The sequence below is a fragment of the Bos mutus genome, chromosome 5 (assembly GCF_027580195.1).
Source record: "Bos mutus isolate GX-2022 chromosome 5, NWIPB_WYAK_1.1, whole genome shotgun sequence".
In the NCBI taxonomy this organism is placed as follows: domain Eukaryota; kingdom Metazoa; phylum Chordata; class Mammalia; order Artiodactyla; family Bovidae; genus Bos; species Bos mutus.
In genome coordinates this window covers 26,900,397-26,919,218 of record NC_091621.1, presented here as the reverse complement: position 1 = coordinate 26,919,218, position 18,822 = coordinate 26,900,397, and the positions used below count along the sequence as shown (strand labels likewise).

Sequence of the window (18,822 nt, the reverse complement as noted above, 5' to 3'; positions counted from 1 at the left end):
GTTCCAACATCCTTTAAGCTACTCCCAGTTAAAAACTCAAAGCCGGAACACTGGGACAACCCTGAGGGATGGGATGGGGAGGGGGTTGGGAGGGGGTTCACGATGGGGGACACATGTACACCCATGGCAGATTCCTGTCAATGTATGGCAAAAACTACTACAATATTGTAAGGTAATTAGTCTCCAATTAAAATAAAGTGATTAAAATAAAGTAATTAATTAATTAAAAAAGAAAAAACCCAATTCTTCCTTTTCCCAAACTCTTATAAAACTTCAGTAAATTCACTTTGCACTCCTAATCAACAGTCTTCTGGTAGGTCTTTGGGAGGAGTTCTCATCTCATTTCAGAGGGAGTGTCCTTAATTAGCAGAGGTGCTCCTATGGAAATGACATTTGGGCTCTCCAAAGAGATCCACTTACTTTTTAAAAAAATCTAATCTTGTTTTATTTCTTTTAAGTCACTTTTTAAAAATTGACCTTGTTCATAAGTTAGAATCATACTTGTTTTTTAATTTATACTTTATTGTGACCATACCACATAGCATGTGGGAATCTTGGTTCCCTGACCAGGGATCAAACCCATGCTCCCTGCTTGGGAAGCCCAGAGTCTTAACAACTACACCACCAGGGAAGTCCTGACCCACCTACTTTTTGAAACAGAGGAAAATACTCCCATGTGTTTGGATTTTTTACTTTATACTTTCTCTTTCCTCCTTTGACGCCCTGAATTCACTCTTGTGTTCTGATGCCTGTTTATTGATTCTTCCTAGTTTTGACGAATCTCTTACTCACAACCAGAGTTTTAGTGTTAACTTGCCCAGACTGAGGTTGGTGCCATTTGTTCTGGGCTTTGGTGACCTAGCGCTGCTTCTCAGTATATGATTCTGAGCTGTGTCCATGTCTTATCTTGGGGATGCTATGCAGAAGGAACCATACTTATCACCACGGGAAGAACTGAGACAGAGCAGAGGACAGAAGTCCACGGAGCGTCTACTTTAGTATGTGGGCCAATGGTTCTAAGCACTGTTCTTTGTACAGAGAGATGCTTGGTAAAAATTTGTTAATGGAATAAACGAAAAAACAAAGCAGTTATAGCAGCATCTCATAATGTGGGAAGGGAAGTACTATTCAGCTAATACTGAACATGCTGCTTCTTTACCTGAGGTGTCACAGTAGGTGCTGAGAATTCAGAGATGGAAAGGTAAGGAATTTTCACTCTATTGGAAATTTAGAGTTAAAGGAAAAGTCTGGGTGGTTAGCTTGGACAGATGATAAAGAAAGAAAGAAAGAAAGTGAAGTCATTCAGTCATGTCCGATTCTGACCCCATTGACTATAGCCTGCCAGGTTCCTTCGTCCGTGGAATTTTCCAGGCAAGGATACTGGAGTGGGTTGCCATTTCCTTCTCCAGGGGATCTTCCCGACCCAGGGATAGAACCCGGGTCTCCTGCATTGTAGGCAGATGCTTTACTATCTGAGCCACCAGGGAAGCCCATGGACAAATGATAGAGAACTTATTAAATTAATAGGTTAATTAGGTAGGTTAATTAAGTAGGTCTTAATTCCAGGTCCTGGTTCAAAAAAAGTCTTGAATATGTTGGGGGACTTACAATGTATGAGGTGGAAAAATTCTTGAAAACAATTGGACATTTTTTCTCTTGAGTCTTGATGGTGGGCTGCACAATGATGGCTTCTGGTGGGGTAGGGGTGGGCAGGTGAAGGATCTGGCAAAGGACAAATGTTAAACCCATATGAGGTCATGAGCAGGTTTCTCAGGGCTGCTCATTCTACACTTTTTCTGGGATACTAGTTACAAAAGCAGATTTTTTTTTTTTTTTCCATATTTCAAAACAGTCACACAGCCTCCAGGAGATCAGGGTTTTTTACTGGCATGGCTTGGCTTTTAAAATAATGAAATCTGTTGTGAGACACATCTGAGGTTCTGAATTCTTTTTGGAAACAGGGCCCCAACCTTGCCAGTAAATATGAGCTTTTACTTAACGTCACAGTATGGTGTGGTCAGTGTTTTTTGATTATGAAGCAAGCTCTAAAAAATTAGAACTGAAGTGATCTTCCTCTTTCTAAACTGTAGGTTATCTTTCACGGCATCTCATTGGAGAGGCGACCTTGAGGGCTAAAGTAAGTAGGTTACCCTCCCGCCTAACCAGCACAAGAACTGTCTGGTTACTGTGAGCGACACGAGCTGAGTGGGGTGGAGGGAAATGTGGGTGAGTTGCATTTTGAGATGTGGGTTGCTCTTTGTCACTCTGTCTCTTGCCATTGCTAAGCACAAGCAATCATCCTTTGCCGAAAGGTGTTACCCAAGGGGAACCCTGTCCCAAGCTGTCGATACTCTCTATGTCAAGGCAGCAAGCCTCAGAGCAACGATTCCAGTAAGTATTAGGCTCTGCTTAGAAATGAAGACCTAAGGGACATATGAAATTCTGGATACATCTTATTTCTCTTTGTTTTATTGTAGGAAGATCGCATAAAAAATATACGATTATTAAAAAAGAAAACAAAAAAGCTATTTATGGTAAGCCAGGGGTTGCTTTTCTTTCTCACATTTCTACTTGTTGCATGCTTTTCTCCTTGCATTTTAAATTTTTCCAGATGGTCATGAAGTAATAATCAGGGGGATATTTTAGTTTATTTTACAAAAGCTGCTCATGGTTTACCTTATGCAATTTTTTCCTATCTTATTTATAGAAAAACTGCAGATTCCAGGAACAACTTTTGTCCTTCTTCATGGAAGATGTTTTTGGTCAACTCCAATTACAAGTTTGCAAGGAAATGCACTTTGTGGAAGACTTTCATAGCCTCAGGCAGAAACTGAGCCGCTGTGTAAGTATGCACAGCAAATATGGCTTTGAGCCTAGACATCTACTTAGAAAATAGCATATTTTGTCTTCACCCCAAAGGGTGAGTAAAGGGATTTTCTAATTGTTGGCTTGTAGTCCAAATGGAGAATCCATCACCAGGGAAACAATATCAAATAATCCTGTGTAACTTGTCATCCACTATGTACTATTTCTTAAGGAATGACATGTAAAATAAGTTGAAGAGAGCTAAATGAACATGAGATGTGCCTCAGATCAATATTTAGTTTTTCAAATCAGTCTCTCTTTGTGCAAATCCCAACTAATTCATTCATGTAACAAATATTTCTGAAGCACCAATGATATGCCAAACACTTTTCTAGGATGTCATTGTTTTTCTTCTTTCCTTTATTTTTTCCTTTCTCTCTCTCTTTTTCCTCTTTCTCTGTTGCTCACTTTCTCTTACCTCTTCTCTTTCTCTCCCATATTGATAAGTGCTTTTAGATAGACTTTTTCTTATTTATTTGTGTAAGTATAGAATTGTATCCTTTACAAGGCAAAGTCTCAATGAAAAGAAAATGATAAAAGAAGTGTGTCCTTCTTTGGTACCTAAATTATTTGATGCTGTGGTATGGTCACCATCACCCTAAGCAATAAAGTACTAATTAAGAAGGCAGAAGTGACAGTATTTCTAACACCCAAGATCAGTATAGAAAAACAAAACAAAGCAAAACAACCAAGCCAGGATCTGGGCAATATTAGTTGGCTCGCCTCTGTGAGAAGTGTTGAGTCTTTTCTGTGGCGTGGATTTTGTTCTAAGTATGCCGTCTCCAGTCTCCTGTGGTTGTATTGGTAGGTGGGACAAAGTAGGGGGTAGTGAAGGTTATTACAGTCCTTGGGTCGCCAGAAGGTAATGAGCTTTCTATCCTTGGGCATCAGGGTCATGAAACTTAAACTCTGGGCTGCTGGTAGCAGATTTTCAGTTTTAAAATACCAGGACATCTTTTTTCTTGTGGTCCATGAAAGTACACAGTAATCCAAATTCCAGCCTACAGTGCAGAGAATTTTTATAAGGGTGAGCTGGTCAGTAGGGTAAAACATACAAATTTATGTTCCCTTTGGTTAGTTTGTGTTTAAGTTATATCCTCCTTTGGGACTTGGGTTGCATTCAGTTCAGTTCAGTTGCTCAGTTGTGTCCGACTCTTTGTGACCCCATGGACTGCAGCACACCAGTCTTCCCTGTCCATCACCAACTCCTGGAGCCTACTCAAACTCATGTCCATCATGTTGTTGATGCCATCCAGCCATCTCATCCTCTGTCATCCCCTTCTCCTCCCACCTTCAATCTTTCCCAGCATCAGGGGCTTTTTAAATGAGTCAACTCTTCGCATGAGGTGGCCAAAGTATTGGAGTTTCAGCTTCAGCATCAGTCCTTCCAATGAATATTCAGGACTGATTCCTTTAGGATGGACTGGTTTGATCTCCTTGCAGTCCAAGGAACTCTTAAGAATCTTCTCCAACACCACAGTTCAAAAGCATCAATTCTTTGGCACTCAGCTTTCTTTATAGTCCAACTCTCATATCCATACTTGACTACTGGAAAAACCATAGCTTTGACTAGACAGACCTTTGTTGGCAAAGTAATGTCTCTGCTTTTTAATATGCTGTCTAGTTTGGTAATAGCTTTTCTTCCAAGGAGCAAGCATCTTTTAATTTCATGGCTGCAGTCACCATCTGCAATGATTTCGGAGCCCCCCAAAATAAAGTCAGCCACTGTTTCCATTGTTTCCCCATCTATTTGGCATGAAATGATGGGACCAGATGCCATGATCTTAGTTTTCTGAATGATGAATTTAAGCCAACTTTTTGACTCTCCTCTTTCACTTTCATCAAGAGGCTCTTTAGTTCTTCACTTTCTGCCATAAGGGTGGTGTCATCTGCGTATCTGAGGTTATTGATATTTCTCCCAGCAGTCTTGATTTCAGCTTGTGCTTCATCCAACCTGTCATTTCGCATGATGTACTCTGCATATAAGTTAAATAAGCTGCATTGTTTCCCCAAAACTCTAACATTCCATTAAAATAATAAGGTACAGGTGAAGTTGCTCGGTCGTGTCCGACTCTTTGCGACCCCACGGACTGTGGCCTACCAGCCTCTTCCATCCGTGGGATTTTCCAGGCAAGAGTACTGGAGTGGGTTGCCATTTCCTTCTCCAGAGGATCTTCCCGACCCAGGGATCGAACCTGGGTCTCCCGCATTGTAGCCAGACGCTTTACCGTCTGAGCCACCACGAAACACAGAGCCATCCAATTTAATGTAGTATTATTGTAAATGAAGTTTGTTAATGATGCTGAGGTACTAGAAATCCTTGTCTGATACAGTACAGTATATCTGGACACTTGGAACTCCCAAAAGCCACGTTTGCTTTCACCATTGATTTTATTTCTTCAGCTCATATAGCTAGAGACCACATAATAGTTATAACCTAAACCGAGCAATATTTCAGACCAAAAACTTAGAAACCATAGAGCTATCTAGGAACTCTGATTTTCCTTGACTTGTTGTGGAAGAAGTCATTTCCTAAAGGGACCTTAATTTGTCAAGAGCTTTTCTTGAGACGGGCTACTGCAGGATGGGAGTAGGCCGTCCTTCTCAGGCTGATCGTGGAGGCTTTCCAAGGCGGCTGGCTCCCCCTTGTGGCCAAATACGAGCACATCACCTAGCCAATCCTGCTTTTGCGGCTGCCGCTAAGTCGCTTCAGTCATATCCGACTCTGTGCGACCCCATAGACGGCAGCCCACCAGGCTCCCCCATCCCTGGGATTCTCTAGGCAAGAATACTGGAGTTGGTTGCCATTTCCTTCTCCAATGCATGAATGTAAAAAGTCAAAGTGAAGTCGCTCAGTCGTGTCCGACTCTTGGGAACCCTATTGACTGCAGCCTACCAGGCTCCTCCGTCCATGGGATTTTCCAGGCAAGAGTACTGGAGTGGGGTGCCATTGCCTTCTCCATCCTGAGGGCCACCTAATTCTGGTCTTTCCTTCTAATCTCCCCTCCCAATACAACCCTTATTAGCTTTGGTTCATTTGGCTCATATGTGCTGGAGTAAACAAACCGCCTCCGTGAAACTCTAAAAAAGAAAGTCGAAAGATTAAGCTGAGCTTTAGAAAATCGCCTCAGATATTGATTTAGGGAAATAAGTTTAATTTTAATAACAGGCTTGCATTTAGTTTTTCTGGCAATCACCATTTTTTCTTTTTGGCTACAGAAGCAAGTATGTGTAATATAAATCAACTGGGCATTTGCCTCTCTATGTGGAATTCTGAATCAGTGGATGGGGCAGAGTTTAGGAGGGAGAAGTTATAAAATGCGATAGGTGACATTTATTTACATGTGATATTTTCTTTTCTTCTTTTTTGAACATTTGAACATTTGCTTTAATTTTGGGAAGATAGCATGGGGGCAGCTTTCCTAAGCAGAGCAGCTGTGCCCTCCACCAGATGTGTGATTGTCACTTTGTTTCTTTTTTCCCCCTTCCTTCCAGGGACCTCAGGCTATCATTAATTCTTGAATATGCCAATGAATCAAAGCTTTGCAAGTTGCAGAAACTTTTCTCCCCCTTCTATGTGGCTCTGCTGGTTGCTTTAAAGCTCTCCTCTCTCTCTTACTGAATCTTGGGCAGACTTTCGAGGAATTGATTCTGAGACTAAATCCATGTCTTGGTCTGTAGAATCTGGAGTTAGAAAAAGAAAACCAGAAATAGCATTTATTATCCACTCCAGTCATCTCTTTTTTTGTTGGATGCAGACATTCCTAGGTGTGGTGATTCTGACTGAAGAATGAATCTCTGGAAATATCTGTATAATATCCCTTATAGGAATCCAAAAAGAAATTATACAAATAAGCTTATTTTACAAAACAGAAACAGACTCACAGAGAGGGGAAAGAGTCGAGGGAAGGGAGGGATAGTTAGGGAGTTTGGGATCGACATGTACACACTGCTATATTTAAAATGGAAAACCAAAAAGGCTGCAGCAATTTACATTCTCACAAACATTGTAGAAGGATTCCTTTTTCTCCACATCCTCTCCAGCACTTAGTATTTGTAGACTTTTTGATGATGGTCATCTGACCAGTGTGAGGTGATACCTCATTATAGTTTTGATTTGCATGTCACTAATGATTAGTGATATTGAGCATCTTTGCACGTGCCTGTTGGCCACCTGTATGTCTGCAGGGGTGAGACTCCAGGCAAAATAAACAATGAAAAGAGCACTGCAATAATGTGCTTGGACCAAAGTGTGCACACTAGTGTCATAAGGGAGGACAAGGAAAGTCTGAGGAAGAGAGCAAGCAGCCTGGGATGAAAGTGGAAGTGTCTGGCTCTTTGACCCCATGTACTGTAGTCCACCAGGCGCCTCTGTCCATGGAATTCTCCAGGCAAGAATACTGGAGTGGGTAGCCATTCCCTTCTGCAGGGATCAAACCCAGGTCTCCTGCATTGCAGGCAGATTCTTTATCATCTGAGCCATTAGGGAAGCCCAGACTGGGATGCGGAGAAGGTAATGGCACCCCACTCCAGTACTCTTGCCTGGAAAATCCCATGGACGGAGGAGCCTGGTAGGCTGCAGTCCATGGGGTCGCTAAGAGTCGGACATGACTAAGCGACTTCACTTTGACTTTTCACTTTCATGCATTGGAGAAGGAAATGGCAACCCATTCCAGTGTTCTTGCCTGGAGAATCCCAGGGACAGAGGAGCCGTCTATGGGGTCGCACAGAGTCGGACACGGCTGAAGCGACTTAGCTGCAGTAGCAGCAGCAGGATTTAAACTAAATGGTTTTACAGATGATCCCTAACTTACAATGGTGTGATTTTTGACTTTATAGAGGTACAAAAGGTATGTGTTTCCAGTTTTCCTGGGCTAGTGATTCCTGGCACAGTACTCTCTCTTGATATTGGACAGCAGCGGCAGCCCCAGCTCCCGGTCAGCCATGAGATCATGAGGGTAAACAACCAACTCACTCACCACCGCTCTGTACCCAGACGACGATGCTGTTTTTCACTTTCATTACAATATTGAATAAATTCTATGAGATATTCAACATTTCATCATGAAATAGGCTTGTGTTCGATGATTTTTCTCCATTGTAGGCCAATGTAAGTGTTCTGAACACGTTTAAGCTAGGCTAGACTAAGCTACGATGCTTGGAAAGTTAGGTATACTATGCATATTTTTAAGTCTTTATTGAATTTGTTACAACCTTGTTTCTGTTTTATGTCTGTTTTTTGACCTTGAAGCATGTGCGATATTAGCTCCCTGACCAGAGATTGAACCCATACTCCGCATGTTGAAAGATAAAGTCTTAACCACTGGACTGCCAGGGGAGTCCCTTAAATGCATTTTTGACTTAAGATATTTTCAACTAACAATAGGTTTACCAGGACTTGAGACAATTATAAAATGAGGAAAATCTATATATGTGTCATATTCTTCAAAGTCTGACTTCTTCTACCCAGTATAATTACTTTGAGATTCATTCATGTTATTGAATGTATCAATTACTTCTCCCTTTTTCATTGCCAGTTAGCATTGCACTGTAATGATATACCACACTTTATCTATTCATCTATTGATGGCTATTTATTTTTTCCAGTTTTTCATTATCACAGATAAAGCTGCTAAGAATATTTATATACTTCCCCAATGGCTCAGTCAGTAAAGGGGGTTCAATCCCTGGGTGGGAAAGATCCCCTCGAGAAGGAAATGGCAATTCACTCCAGTAATCTTGCCTGGAGAAATGCCAGGCAAGTCTTTGTTTGGAGAGAGATTCGCACTTCTGCTGAGTAAACACTTGAGAGGTAGGAGTGGTAACCACCTAGGCTGGATCATAGGTTAGGTGTGTGTTTAATTATGCAATAGACAGCCAAGCTGTTTCCTAGAGTGGCTGGAGCTAAAATTGTTCAAAATCCTTGTTCTCATTTTTATGGTTAATGGCAGTGTTCTTCTGTGTTTTATTGTGAAGTGAAGTGAAGTGAAGTTGCTCAGTCGTGTCCGACTGTTTGTGACTCCATGGACTGTATGTAGCCCACCAGGCTCCTCCGTGCATGGGATTTTCCAGGCAAGAGTACTGGAGCAGGTTGCCATTTCCTTCTCCAGAGGATCTTCCTGACCCAGGGATTGAACACAGGTCTCCCGCATTGTAGGCAGACGCTTTAACCTCTGAGCCACCAGGGGAATTGTGTTTTATTGCGGATAGTTTCTATTGCTATATCTTCAAGTTTACAAAATTTACAAATCTTTTAGTCTGTAATATCTAACCTACTTTAGTCCCATTTGTTACTAGAAGTCTGAATTTGTTCAATATTTTCCCTTTCCTACTTCACATGATCCATCTTTCCTTTAGCTTCTAGAATGTACTATATGACCTCTATTTCTGTTATCAGTCTATGATAATTATTGTTTAGATCTATTAATTCATAAAACATTGCAAAATAATGCTTTTAAAATTCTATTCCTTCATTTATAAATAGGGATAATTATGTAAAGAAATCTCCCCCTAACTAATTGTTTGGCTGTCCTGAGGACCTTATCATATAAGAAGGTCAGAATAAACATGTAATTCTGGTTCTTACCTGTTTTAAATATTGTGATTTTCTAGATAGTGTGCAATTTTATTTACTGTCAACTGTTTATGCAAATATATGAGATATTTTTAAAAGTTACCAAATGATGACATATTTTTAATTAAAACCTGTCATTTCATTTGCTCCAATAATTTAATCTGTACTGTTAAAAAGAAACATGTAATTCTTTTTCTTTATTTATCAGTTTTCAATATAAGGATTGATTTTCTAATATTCTTTCAAGGTGATCAATGAGTTGTTATTTTCTCTTAGCTTCATTATTACCTCCTGGACAAAAATTTTTTTTCATTTTTGAGAAGTCTTTCTGGTTCTTTAAAGTTTAGGGTTTCTCTATAAATCCACCGAGACTGGCATCTTCTTGAGCCATTCTTAAGACACGACACTACAACAGTTTTCATGACAGACTCCAATGTCTGGAATCCCAGCAGCACTACATTTGAATGTCATCTTATTGTTTCTGAGAACATTCTAGGTATTTTGCAGCACCTAGTAAAATATTATACATTTAATAAGTCTGATTAATAATTCAGGTGGCATAATTGTTTAAAGAAAGAAAGCAAAGGATAACACAAATATCTTTGTTTTTAATCTTTGTTTTTAATCTTTGTTAGCCCTGAAAAGTGAAAGTGAAAGTTGAAGTCTTTCAGTTGTGTCCGACTCTTTTCGATCCCATGGTATTTGTCTAAATGATATTTGAAAGTGCCTCTTTGTAAAAAGATGTTTTAAAGATTCTTATAGAAAAACTCTCAGACTTGAAAGTTGCTTAGTTGAATTCATAGGATAATTTGCCTAATTGCTAGTTCTCAAAGTTGAAACTGGAAAAAAAGTACATTAGTTTCAAGATTTCATCATCTACTTTAATTAATATTTTGAGAGTCTAAATAATAATTGGTAATTAGAGAGCTCTGTTTCTTTACATTAATTGTATGTGATTAATTTTTAAGTTTGGTAAGTCTTGTTAAATAGAATATTTGTATCTCTAATTCTTGTAGAAAGTTTGAAAAGTAATTTGTATCATCAGCTGCAACTAGCTTATCAAGTTGTGAAGCATTTCCAATTATTTATGTTTGCAATTTTGAATATTTTAAAAATAATAATTGGCTGAACTGATAAAAACTGAAGCAGGAAGTAAGACTAATCCTGGTTTATTCTTTCATTGACTATAAAGTCCTAAACTTGTCTTTAACAATACCAATAATCTCATCATGGTTTTTGGAAGAATTAAATAAGATACTATGTCAAAGTGCCTAATACGTAGTAGTTCTGTAAAATTGTTCATATCTTTCTTTACTGTTTTCCATACTTAGAACACTAATTTTCTTTCAATTGCATTTTCTCAACAATTTCCAAAGGAGAGATTCTCTTAAACAATCAAATACCTTTTTAGTGCCTAAAGTTAGTGTTTTACTTATAGTGTTACTTTAAGTGAAAGATAAAGAGATCATTTATAAGTCATCAGTTTTAACTTTTCTAAATATATTTTCTAATTATATTATAGAACTTATTTTCTGTCAAAGTTATTCCTTAGTTGTGCTGTGCTAAGTCCATTAAATCGTATACGACTCTGTGCGACCCTATAGACTGTAGCCCGCCAGGCTCCTCTGTCCATGGGATTCTCCAGGCAAGAACACTGAAGTGGGTTGTCATGCCCTCCTCCAGGGGATCTTCCCAACCCAGGGATTGAACCCGCATCTCTTACGGTCTCCTGTGTTGGCAGGCGGGTTCCTTAACACTAGCGCCACCTGGGAAGCCTCATAAAAGACTATAGTACATGCTCCTAGAGGACTATAGTATAGTAAAACTCTTTTTGTAGGAAGAATTTGAGGTCATTATTTGTAACAGTACAGGGTGAGAGACTATGATATGTACAGCTGTCCACTCCCTGGCCAAGCTATTTCATTTCCTCAGAGTTATCAGCGAAGAGGGATTTTTCATTTTTGTTTTAGTGTATATAATACACAATACATATTTTCATGATTTTTCAAACACGTTGTGGATATTGGGGATTCAGATTTAAGGATTACATTTATTTTTTCATCAAATTGTTTTAAACAGAGCTCACTAATGCCCAGTATATACTTCAGACTACTATTAATATTAAACCAGTGGGCTTTGTGAACTCCAAAGCTCTAAGCTGATGCTTGCATTTCATTCATTGATTCATTCATTAAACAAGCCCTGAGTATCTAGTGTTGCTGAACACTATTCCAGATGCTGGAAATTCACCAAAAATTGATAGATAATATCTCTTTCTGTACAGAACTCTTTTGAGAATGCTCTCAGTCAGTTTCAGCAACTCTCAGATTTTGATAGGTGCCATGAAGGGAACAAACAAGAGGATGCTGAGGGTTGGAGGTTGGGGGCCATATCACAGGTAACAATCTGAGACCAGAAGGGTGTCTGAATTATCACTGCTGGACTTCCGTGGTCCAGTGCTTAAAACTCCGCAGTGCCAATGCAGGGAGCACAGGTTCGATCCCTGGTTAGGGAACTAGGATCCCACATGCTGTCAGGGATTCAGGTTCAAGGATTACATCTATTTTTTCCACATGTGGCCCATCCCACATGTGGCCCCCAAAATAATAACAATAATAACAAATTAAATAAATAAATAATCTCTGTTCTCTCCAACCTTTGAGCATCGGGCTTCCTTTGCCTACTCATCCATTCTTTCTGTTTCTTCCACTCCATTTTAGTCACCCTTCAAGATGCAACTCTCTTGTTTTTTCCTTCTGGAAGCCTTCTGGGATCCCTCAGTTGGATGGCCTCTGATGTGTCCCCAGAACGGGTTTTTGTTTTTAAATCACAGTATTCATCATGTAGTATTGTGATTTTTCCTTTGCTGTCTCTGACAGTTATGAGCCATTGCTTGTGCCCCAAGGCGGTTTTCAGCATTTAGGGGCACTTTTATAAATTAAGTAAAATCAATGCTATGTGGTCAGACACACAATTATATGCCTAGCGTATATAGTAAGTATGCAATAAATATCCATTGACTTAGTGGTGAATGATTAGGCTGTTGCCTTGTGTTTGCTATTCTGTGACTATCACACACACATTATTTTTTTGTTTTTGAGCCAATCCCTGGTTATTCCAGCCCTACTAATACATTGCCTCTTGTCCAGATCATGACTGCTTTGCCTGAGTCTGTCAAATCATGCAGCCATTCTTAGAACAAAACTGCTGCCCTTTGGTTTTGCATGCTGTTTTCTGCAAATGGAACTATACCTTGAAATATAAGATAAAGGGAATCATTGTTTTGTAAATTCCTCCTTCCAAGCAAAGAAATCTGAATTAGCAGTAAAATCAGGCTATCCTACTGGGTCTATAGGCGTATTTATAACAGTGAGGAAAATGAAAACCTCTTGCATTTACTAGGGGTCATTTATAGTAAATGGATCTCAAGGCACCAGAAAGAATCCCATAAACCTACAGAGCTCTAGAGGAAACACTGCCACTATTAAGTGATGGGTTTTTATTTTTTGCCAAACCTTGTTTTTCTCCTCTTCTACTCTCTTTGTTCTTCTTAGGGTAGCGTGTGCCTTAGATGGAATGAAGTCAGAAACCTTTCTTGTAATTCCTGCCTTATTTATGGGAGGCCCTGTAGGCCCAAGCTGTCTGGGGGAGAGGGCCTCATCATTAAGGAATGCCTTGCTGCTGCTACTGCTGCTAAGTCTCTTCAGTCCTACTGTCCGACTCTAGCAACCCCATAGACGGCAGCCCACCAGGCTTCCCCGTCCCTGGGATTCTCCAGGCAAGAACACTGGAGTGGGTTGCCATTTCCTTCTCCAATGCATCAAAGTGAAAAGCGAAAGTGAAGTTGCTCAGTCGTGTCTGACTCTAGCGACCCCATGGACTGCAGCCTACCAGGCTCCTCCGTCCATGGGATTTTCTAGGCAAAAGTACTGGAGTGGGGTGCCATTGCCTTCTCTGAAGGAATGCCTTAATGACATTTAATTTCTGTAATGTCCAGAATTTGGTTGGCTTCTTTGGTCTCACATTTTCAGTGTTAAATCTTTTTTTTTTAATATTTATTTATTTTTGGCTGTGCTGAGTCTTCATTACTGCACGGGTTTTTCTCTAGTTGTGGCAAGTGGGGGCTACTCTCTAGTTGCAGAGCACAGGTTTTTCATTGCAGTGGCTTCTCTTGTTGCAGAGCAAGGGCTGTAGGGTGTGCGTGCTTCAGTGGTTGCGGTTCCTGGGCTCTAGAGCACAGGGCTCAGTAGTTATGGCTCATGGGCTTAGTTGCTCTGTGGCATGTGGATCTTCCTGGATGAGAGATCAAACCCTTGTTTCCTGCATTGGCAGGTGGATTCTAGTGTTAAAATTTTAAATCCGGACACAGGCATATTTGATATTGTGCCCTATGACTTGCTTATTCAGTTCCTTGTGACTGTTCTTTGCATCTAAGAACTTTGGATATATTGGAATTGGCAAGTATTGATTATCCTCATGAAGTCCTCTCTTCCAGTTGCAATGTTTGGGCCAACTACATTTATACTAGATAATTTCTGACTGGACAGATTTAGCATCTAGCCAAATTCTCCATTTAAAAAGTGATAGGCAGTCCTCTCTATAATAATTATTTCCAGAACTACTCTCCTGGCTGGAACTAGACACGGTATTTCTAGAATTTACTTTTGCAGTTCCAATCTGGAAAACAAATGAACAAAGGGAGCAAAACACACACACACAAATAGACACACACAGAGTTTTTCGTCTTTTGTTTGTTATCACACTGTGCATTTTCAGGTTGAAGTCTCTCTGTCTCTGTGTGTCTTTCTCTGTCAATTAGCTTAGGCTTTTAGAGGCATTCCCACATTTCCCCTAGGATAATACAGAGTAGAGATCTTTGACGGAGAAGGCAATGGCACCCCACTCCAGTACTCTTGCGTGGAAAATCCCATGGGTGGAGGAGCCTGGTGGGCTGCAGTCCATGGGGTCGCTAAGAGTCAGATACAACTGAGCGACTTCCGTTTCACTTTTCACTTTCCTGCATTGGAGAAGGAAATGGCAACCCACTCCAGTGTTCTTGCCTGGAGAATCCCAGGGACGGGGGAGCCTGGTGGGCTGCCATCTCTGGGGTTGCACAGAGTTGGACACAACTGAAGTGACTTAGCAGCAGCAGAAATCTTTGAACTAATCTTTCTTTGGAACTGGATATTTAAGATTTTCAACAGGAGAATGGCTTGGCTGGAATATCTTTTCCAAGTTATGCAGGTTTTTTAATCTAAAAAAATAGTATAGTAGTGCATATACAGTGTAGAAATAGTGTAATATAGTGGCTTTTAAATACATACTCTGGAGTCAAAATACCTGGGTTTGGATCTCAGCTCTTCTACTTATTAATACTATGTGAACATTGACAGAATGTTAACTTCAATGCTTGGTTTTTCTAACCTGTAAAATGAGAGTGATAATAGTACCTACCTCATAAGGTTGTTTTGATGACTGAATGAGTTAATATAACCAAAGCCTTCATATTAGTGCCTGACACAGAATGCTAACAAAATGCTAATAAAACTATTATTTTTATCTAACAATCTTCACATGGAGGGAAATTGGGATAAAGAAGAACTGCTGGATTTTTATCTTCTATTATTGATCTTGTATTTGTTGATTTTCCCATCTATCACTATCTATTTGCTACCTCTGTTTTGCTCATTATTATGTCTGGCACATGATCTGACAATTAGTAGGCACTTCATGAATGCTTGTTTAACGAAGGAATGAATTCTTTCTGACTGTATACTCTGATTCTGGCTACCACTGCCCTGGATCGGTTCCACATTGTCTTGGCCTCACAGGATCTGGTGTGGGAGGAAACATCCTCTAAATTGATGGCTCTTATCACAGGGAGGTTCAGCTCTTGTGCTTGTGAGTCCTGCAGATGGAACCTTCACATTCTGTGTGCAGCTCTTCCATACCTCATCACAAAAGCCTCTTTCACAGGAAGAATTTCTACCTTCCTATGCAAGGTCTTCCCTATGGGACTCTGTGGGAGAAAACAGATGAGGAAAGGAAGATGGAGAATTTCTTCCCCATGACTCCTAAGTGATTCTCGTGCTCATATTTGAAAACTCACCTCCTCAAAGGAGACCAGCATTTCCCAATCTCTCCACCCCAAGTCAGGCTACAAGCTGTCTTCTCAAGACACTAGCTTACTCTTCTTCATGATTTAGAAACTAATATTCATTTCCTGGTGCTTTCTCCTGGGAATCAACATCAATATTTAAAACAGCCAGGGCGATTTTTCAAAAAGTAAAATTTTTTTCTCATCATTCCCACATCTCTTGTGTTTCTAGCATCTCTCTTGCTCCAGCCATGGTTTCTTTAGGTTTCTGGAAGGCATAGTCTTTCTCGCCTCAGGACATTTGTACACCTTTCACTCAGGTTCCCTGAATTATTCCACCTGTGTATCCTTTCCAAATCCCTCTTTTCTTTCTTCACTTCCCCACATACCTGCTGCCTCCCCCCTTTTCAGACCTTAATTTAAGTGTCATTCCCCAAAAGAACCTTCTCTGACCATCCACTTGAAAGAGGGTCATTTCTGTAAATCCCTATCATACAGTCATGCATTACAAACACAGCTTTAGTTGCAGTTTGTAAATTTTCATTTTTCATTTTTTTTAAATATATCATTATTCTCCCTCATGAAACTGTAAACTCTGTTAGGACAGAGGACAAGTATTATTTATTTGCCAGCGTATTTCATGCCCACAATGTGCTCAAAAATTGTTGGTTGAGTGGATGGAAGAGTGAATACTAGTCCTTCTTCAGCAATATTTCTGTATTTACTGCTAATTTCTTAGATTTCCTGTGCTTCATCAGCTAGAGAGATGAAATCCATTACTAGGATGAAAAGAACATTTTATGAGGTTAGTATACCAAATTCATGTCTTTGAGTACTTTTTTTAAAGATATGAAATATTTCTGCTTCTAATATTTCTACTTTATCTGCAGATTGGAAAGAAAGGAATCTACAAAGCCATAAGTGAACTGGATATTCTTCTTTCGTGGATTAAACAATTCTTGGAAAGTATTAAGTAATTCAAGGATCCAAGTAGATTGATTTGATTATTATTTTGAAATATAATAAGCACAGCCAGAGATCAATTTACAGCAGTGTATTTCCTTTTAAATATTTTGTACATAGTACTAACAGCAAGTTACGACTAGAGGAATTTAATGCAATAGCATTTTGGAGATAAGTTTATTATCTTATCTTATTAATTATTATTAATATGCACATTTTCTGTATTTTCAAAGAATGCTTTCATCTTGAATATGTTTTCTCATTCCCAAGTGCACTGTATGAGTTTAATCTAAAAGTGTATAACCAGAATTAAATCATGTAATATTTGCTCAAAGAAAATGACAGATTTCTGGGATACAATATAGTGAGACTTACATAGATGCCATGTATATAATTATTGTCTACTTAAGGAGTAAGCATAGCATAGCGTAGGGCTTGATGATAATTAATTATGCCCAGTGTGAACTTAGCCCCTAGCAGATTTTGATTTTAATGAAATAAGTTGTGTTTCTTTGTCCTGGATGTCCTTTCTAAGACAGTATGCTAGAATTTCATTCGGTATAATGGGTAACTATCAGATCAGATCACATGGTTGCACATGTAAACTAACTGCTTGGAATGGTTTACTAGATACACTTTTAACAGGTAACTCAAGCTACATAGACTACAAGGAACTAATTGGAAATGATGCTAAAGCTTGATTATGTTCCTTCAAGGTGCCATTGTTAAGAATGTTATTAAAGGCCAAATAGAAGTCTGAATGCAGTTCAGATTCTACCACAGGAAACTTGCCATACTATCTAAAAACCTTACCCATACAGCAGCCCTTCAGTTGAATGAGTCATACAGCCTGAGTATTGTTTTGCATCAAACAATACTGCTTCAGCATAGTAATCATGGGCAGTTTCAGAGAGCAATTTGTGTGATGGCTAATTCACTTTCACAAAGCATCCATTCTATCTCTGCTGCACACAGACAACTCCAGGACTTGGTGTTTTGTGATAGGAATAGACAGGGTGTCTTGAAGGCCTTTTTGGTTTTCATCCTTGGCATCTCTTCTCTTGTTTTCCCACCATCCAGTCTTTTCAATCACATAGTCATTTATCTATCCACTGGGGACTCCCTTCTCTTTCATATTCCAAAATTATCCCTTTGTTTCTTGCCCCTTCTCCTTTCTGTCTTCCCCATCAACGCCCTCTGGCCCTATGTCTTATCTCACTGGGGACCTCATTATTAGACAAGTCCACAGGCAGGGAAAGGTGTGGTGAGTGGAGGGGTTTTGGGGTGGGGAGCCTGGGGTACTCTGCTTTCCTTTCGTGCTGTTGACTTAGGGCTTCCCAGGGCAGGCTTTGAGGCCATCAGTAATGCGGCAGCCTTCCTTGTTGAGAAATATTTGGAAGAGCTGGCATCTTGGGGGTCAGGAATCTTTCCCCTGGCTTTCCCATGGACCCAAGAGCAAGTGGTGAACCATCCATGGCCTCTCATTGCCTCACTTTCAGGGCCTCAGTGTTTTCCAGGAACGGGCACCCTCAGAGCTGAATTTGTGCTGTGCTTCCACAGAGCTGGGAGCTGCCCGTCTTGGTTACCATTCTTAGGCTGTTTCATTACTTTGGAACTCCAGGTATTAGAGGGGACGTGACATAGTCACATTTGCCAATCAGACAACTTTAGGTCCTTTGGGATAAAATTTCACCTATGTTCTAATACTTTGGAGTAATTGAATTCAAAGTTGTTTTTAAATTACTTTTAATTGGAGGATAATTGCTTTACAATGTCATGTCAGTTTCTGCTGTACAACGACGTGAATCAGCCACAAGTAGACATATGTCCCTTCCCTGCTGATGAATTTGATGTTTTTGTTTCTTGAATTCTTTGGTTTGCCTAGAACAGTTAAAAAGCTGCTAAATTCAGAAGCACTGTAGGATTTTAAACATCATCCCTGAACAAGAAAGCAATATCCTTGTGCTGGTGTCTAATCACAAACTTTTTTTCAAATACCAAAGGGAAAAGCATGTTTTTAGTGTGTTTGAATAAAGACTAGTATTTTGAAAAGGCAGTTAAGCAGAGAGGAGCTGGTGTCCTGGTGCACAGGGAGGAAACTATATTGGGTGTGTCACTGTGGGCTCAGGGCAAAAGTTTCCCTCTGATTACAGGTCCCACTCTAGACTTCACCAGAACCAGTGATGGTTACATACTGAGAAGTAGCTGCATACTCCAAATGCCCACAGGATGCTCTAGAATCCCCAAGCAATTTAGCATTCCTAGGGGAAGATTCCTTCTGGCAGATCCCTTCTGGATCACACCTAGGAGACTACATTTCCTA

At 39.9% G+C, this 18,822-nt stretch overlaps 1 protein-coding gene across 1 annotated transcript; it reads left to right on the top strand.

Annotated features, from left to right (window-relative positions):
- The first annotated feature begins 2,220 nt into the window (after positions 1-2,220).
- On the top strand, positions 2,221-16,579 carry IL26 (interleukin 26). Its single transcript, XM_005909048.3, has 5 exons — positions 2,221-2,391; positions 2,478-2,534; positions 2,708-2,842; positions 16,276-16,341; positions 16,427-16,579. Exons 1-5 carry the CDS (start codon positions 2,221-2,223, stop codon positions 16,511-16,513), a joined length of 516 nt encoding a protein of 171 aa, XP_005909110.1. The 3' UTR covers positions 16,514-16,579.
- The last annotated feature ends 2,243 nt before the right edge of the window (positions 16,580-18,822 follow it).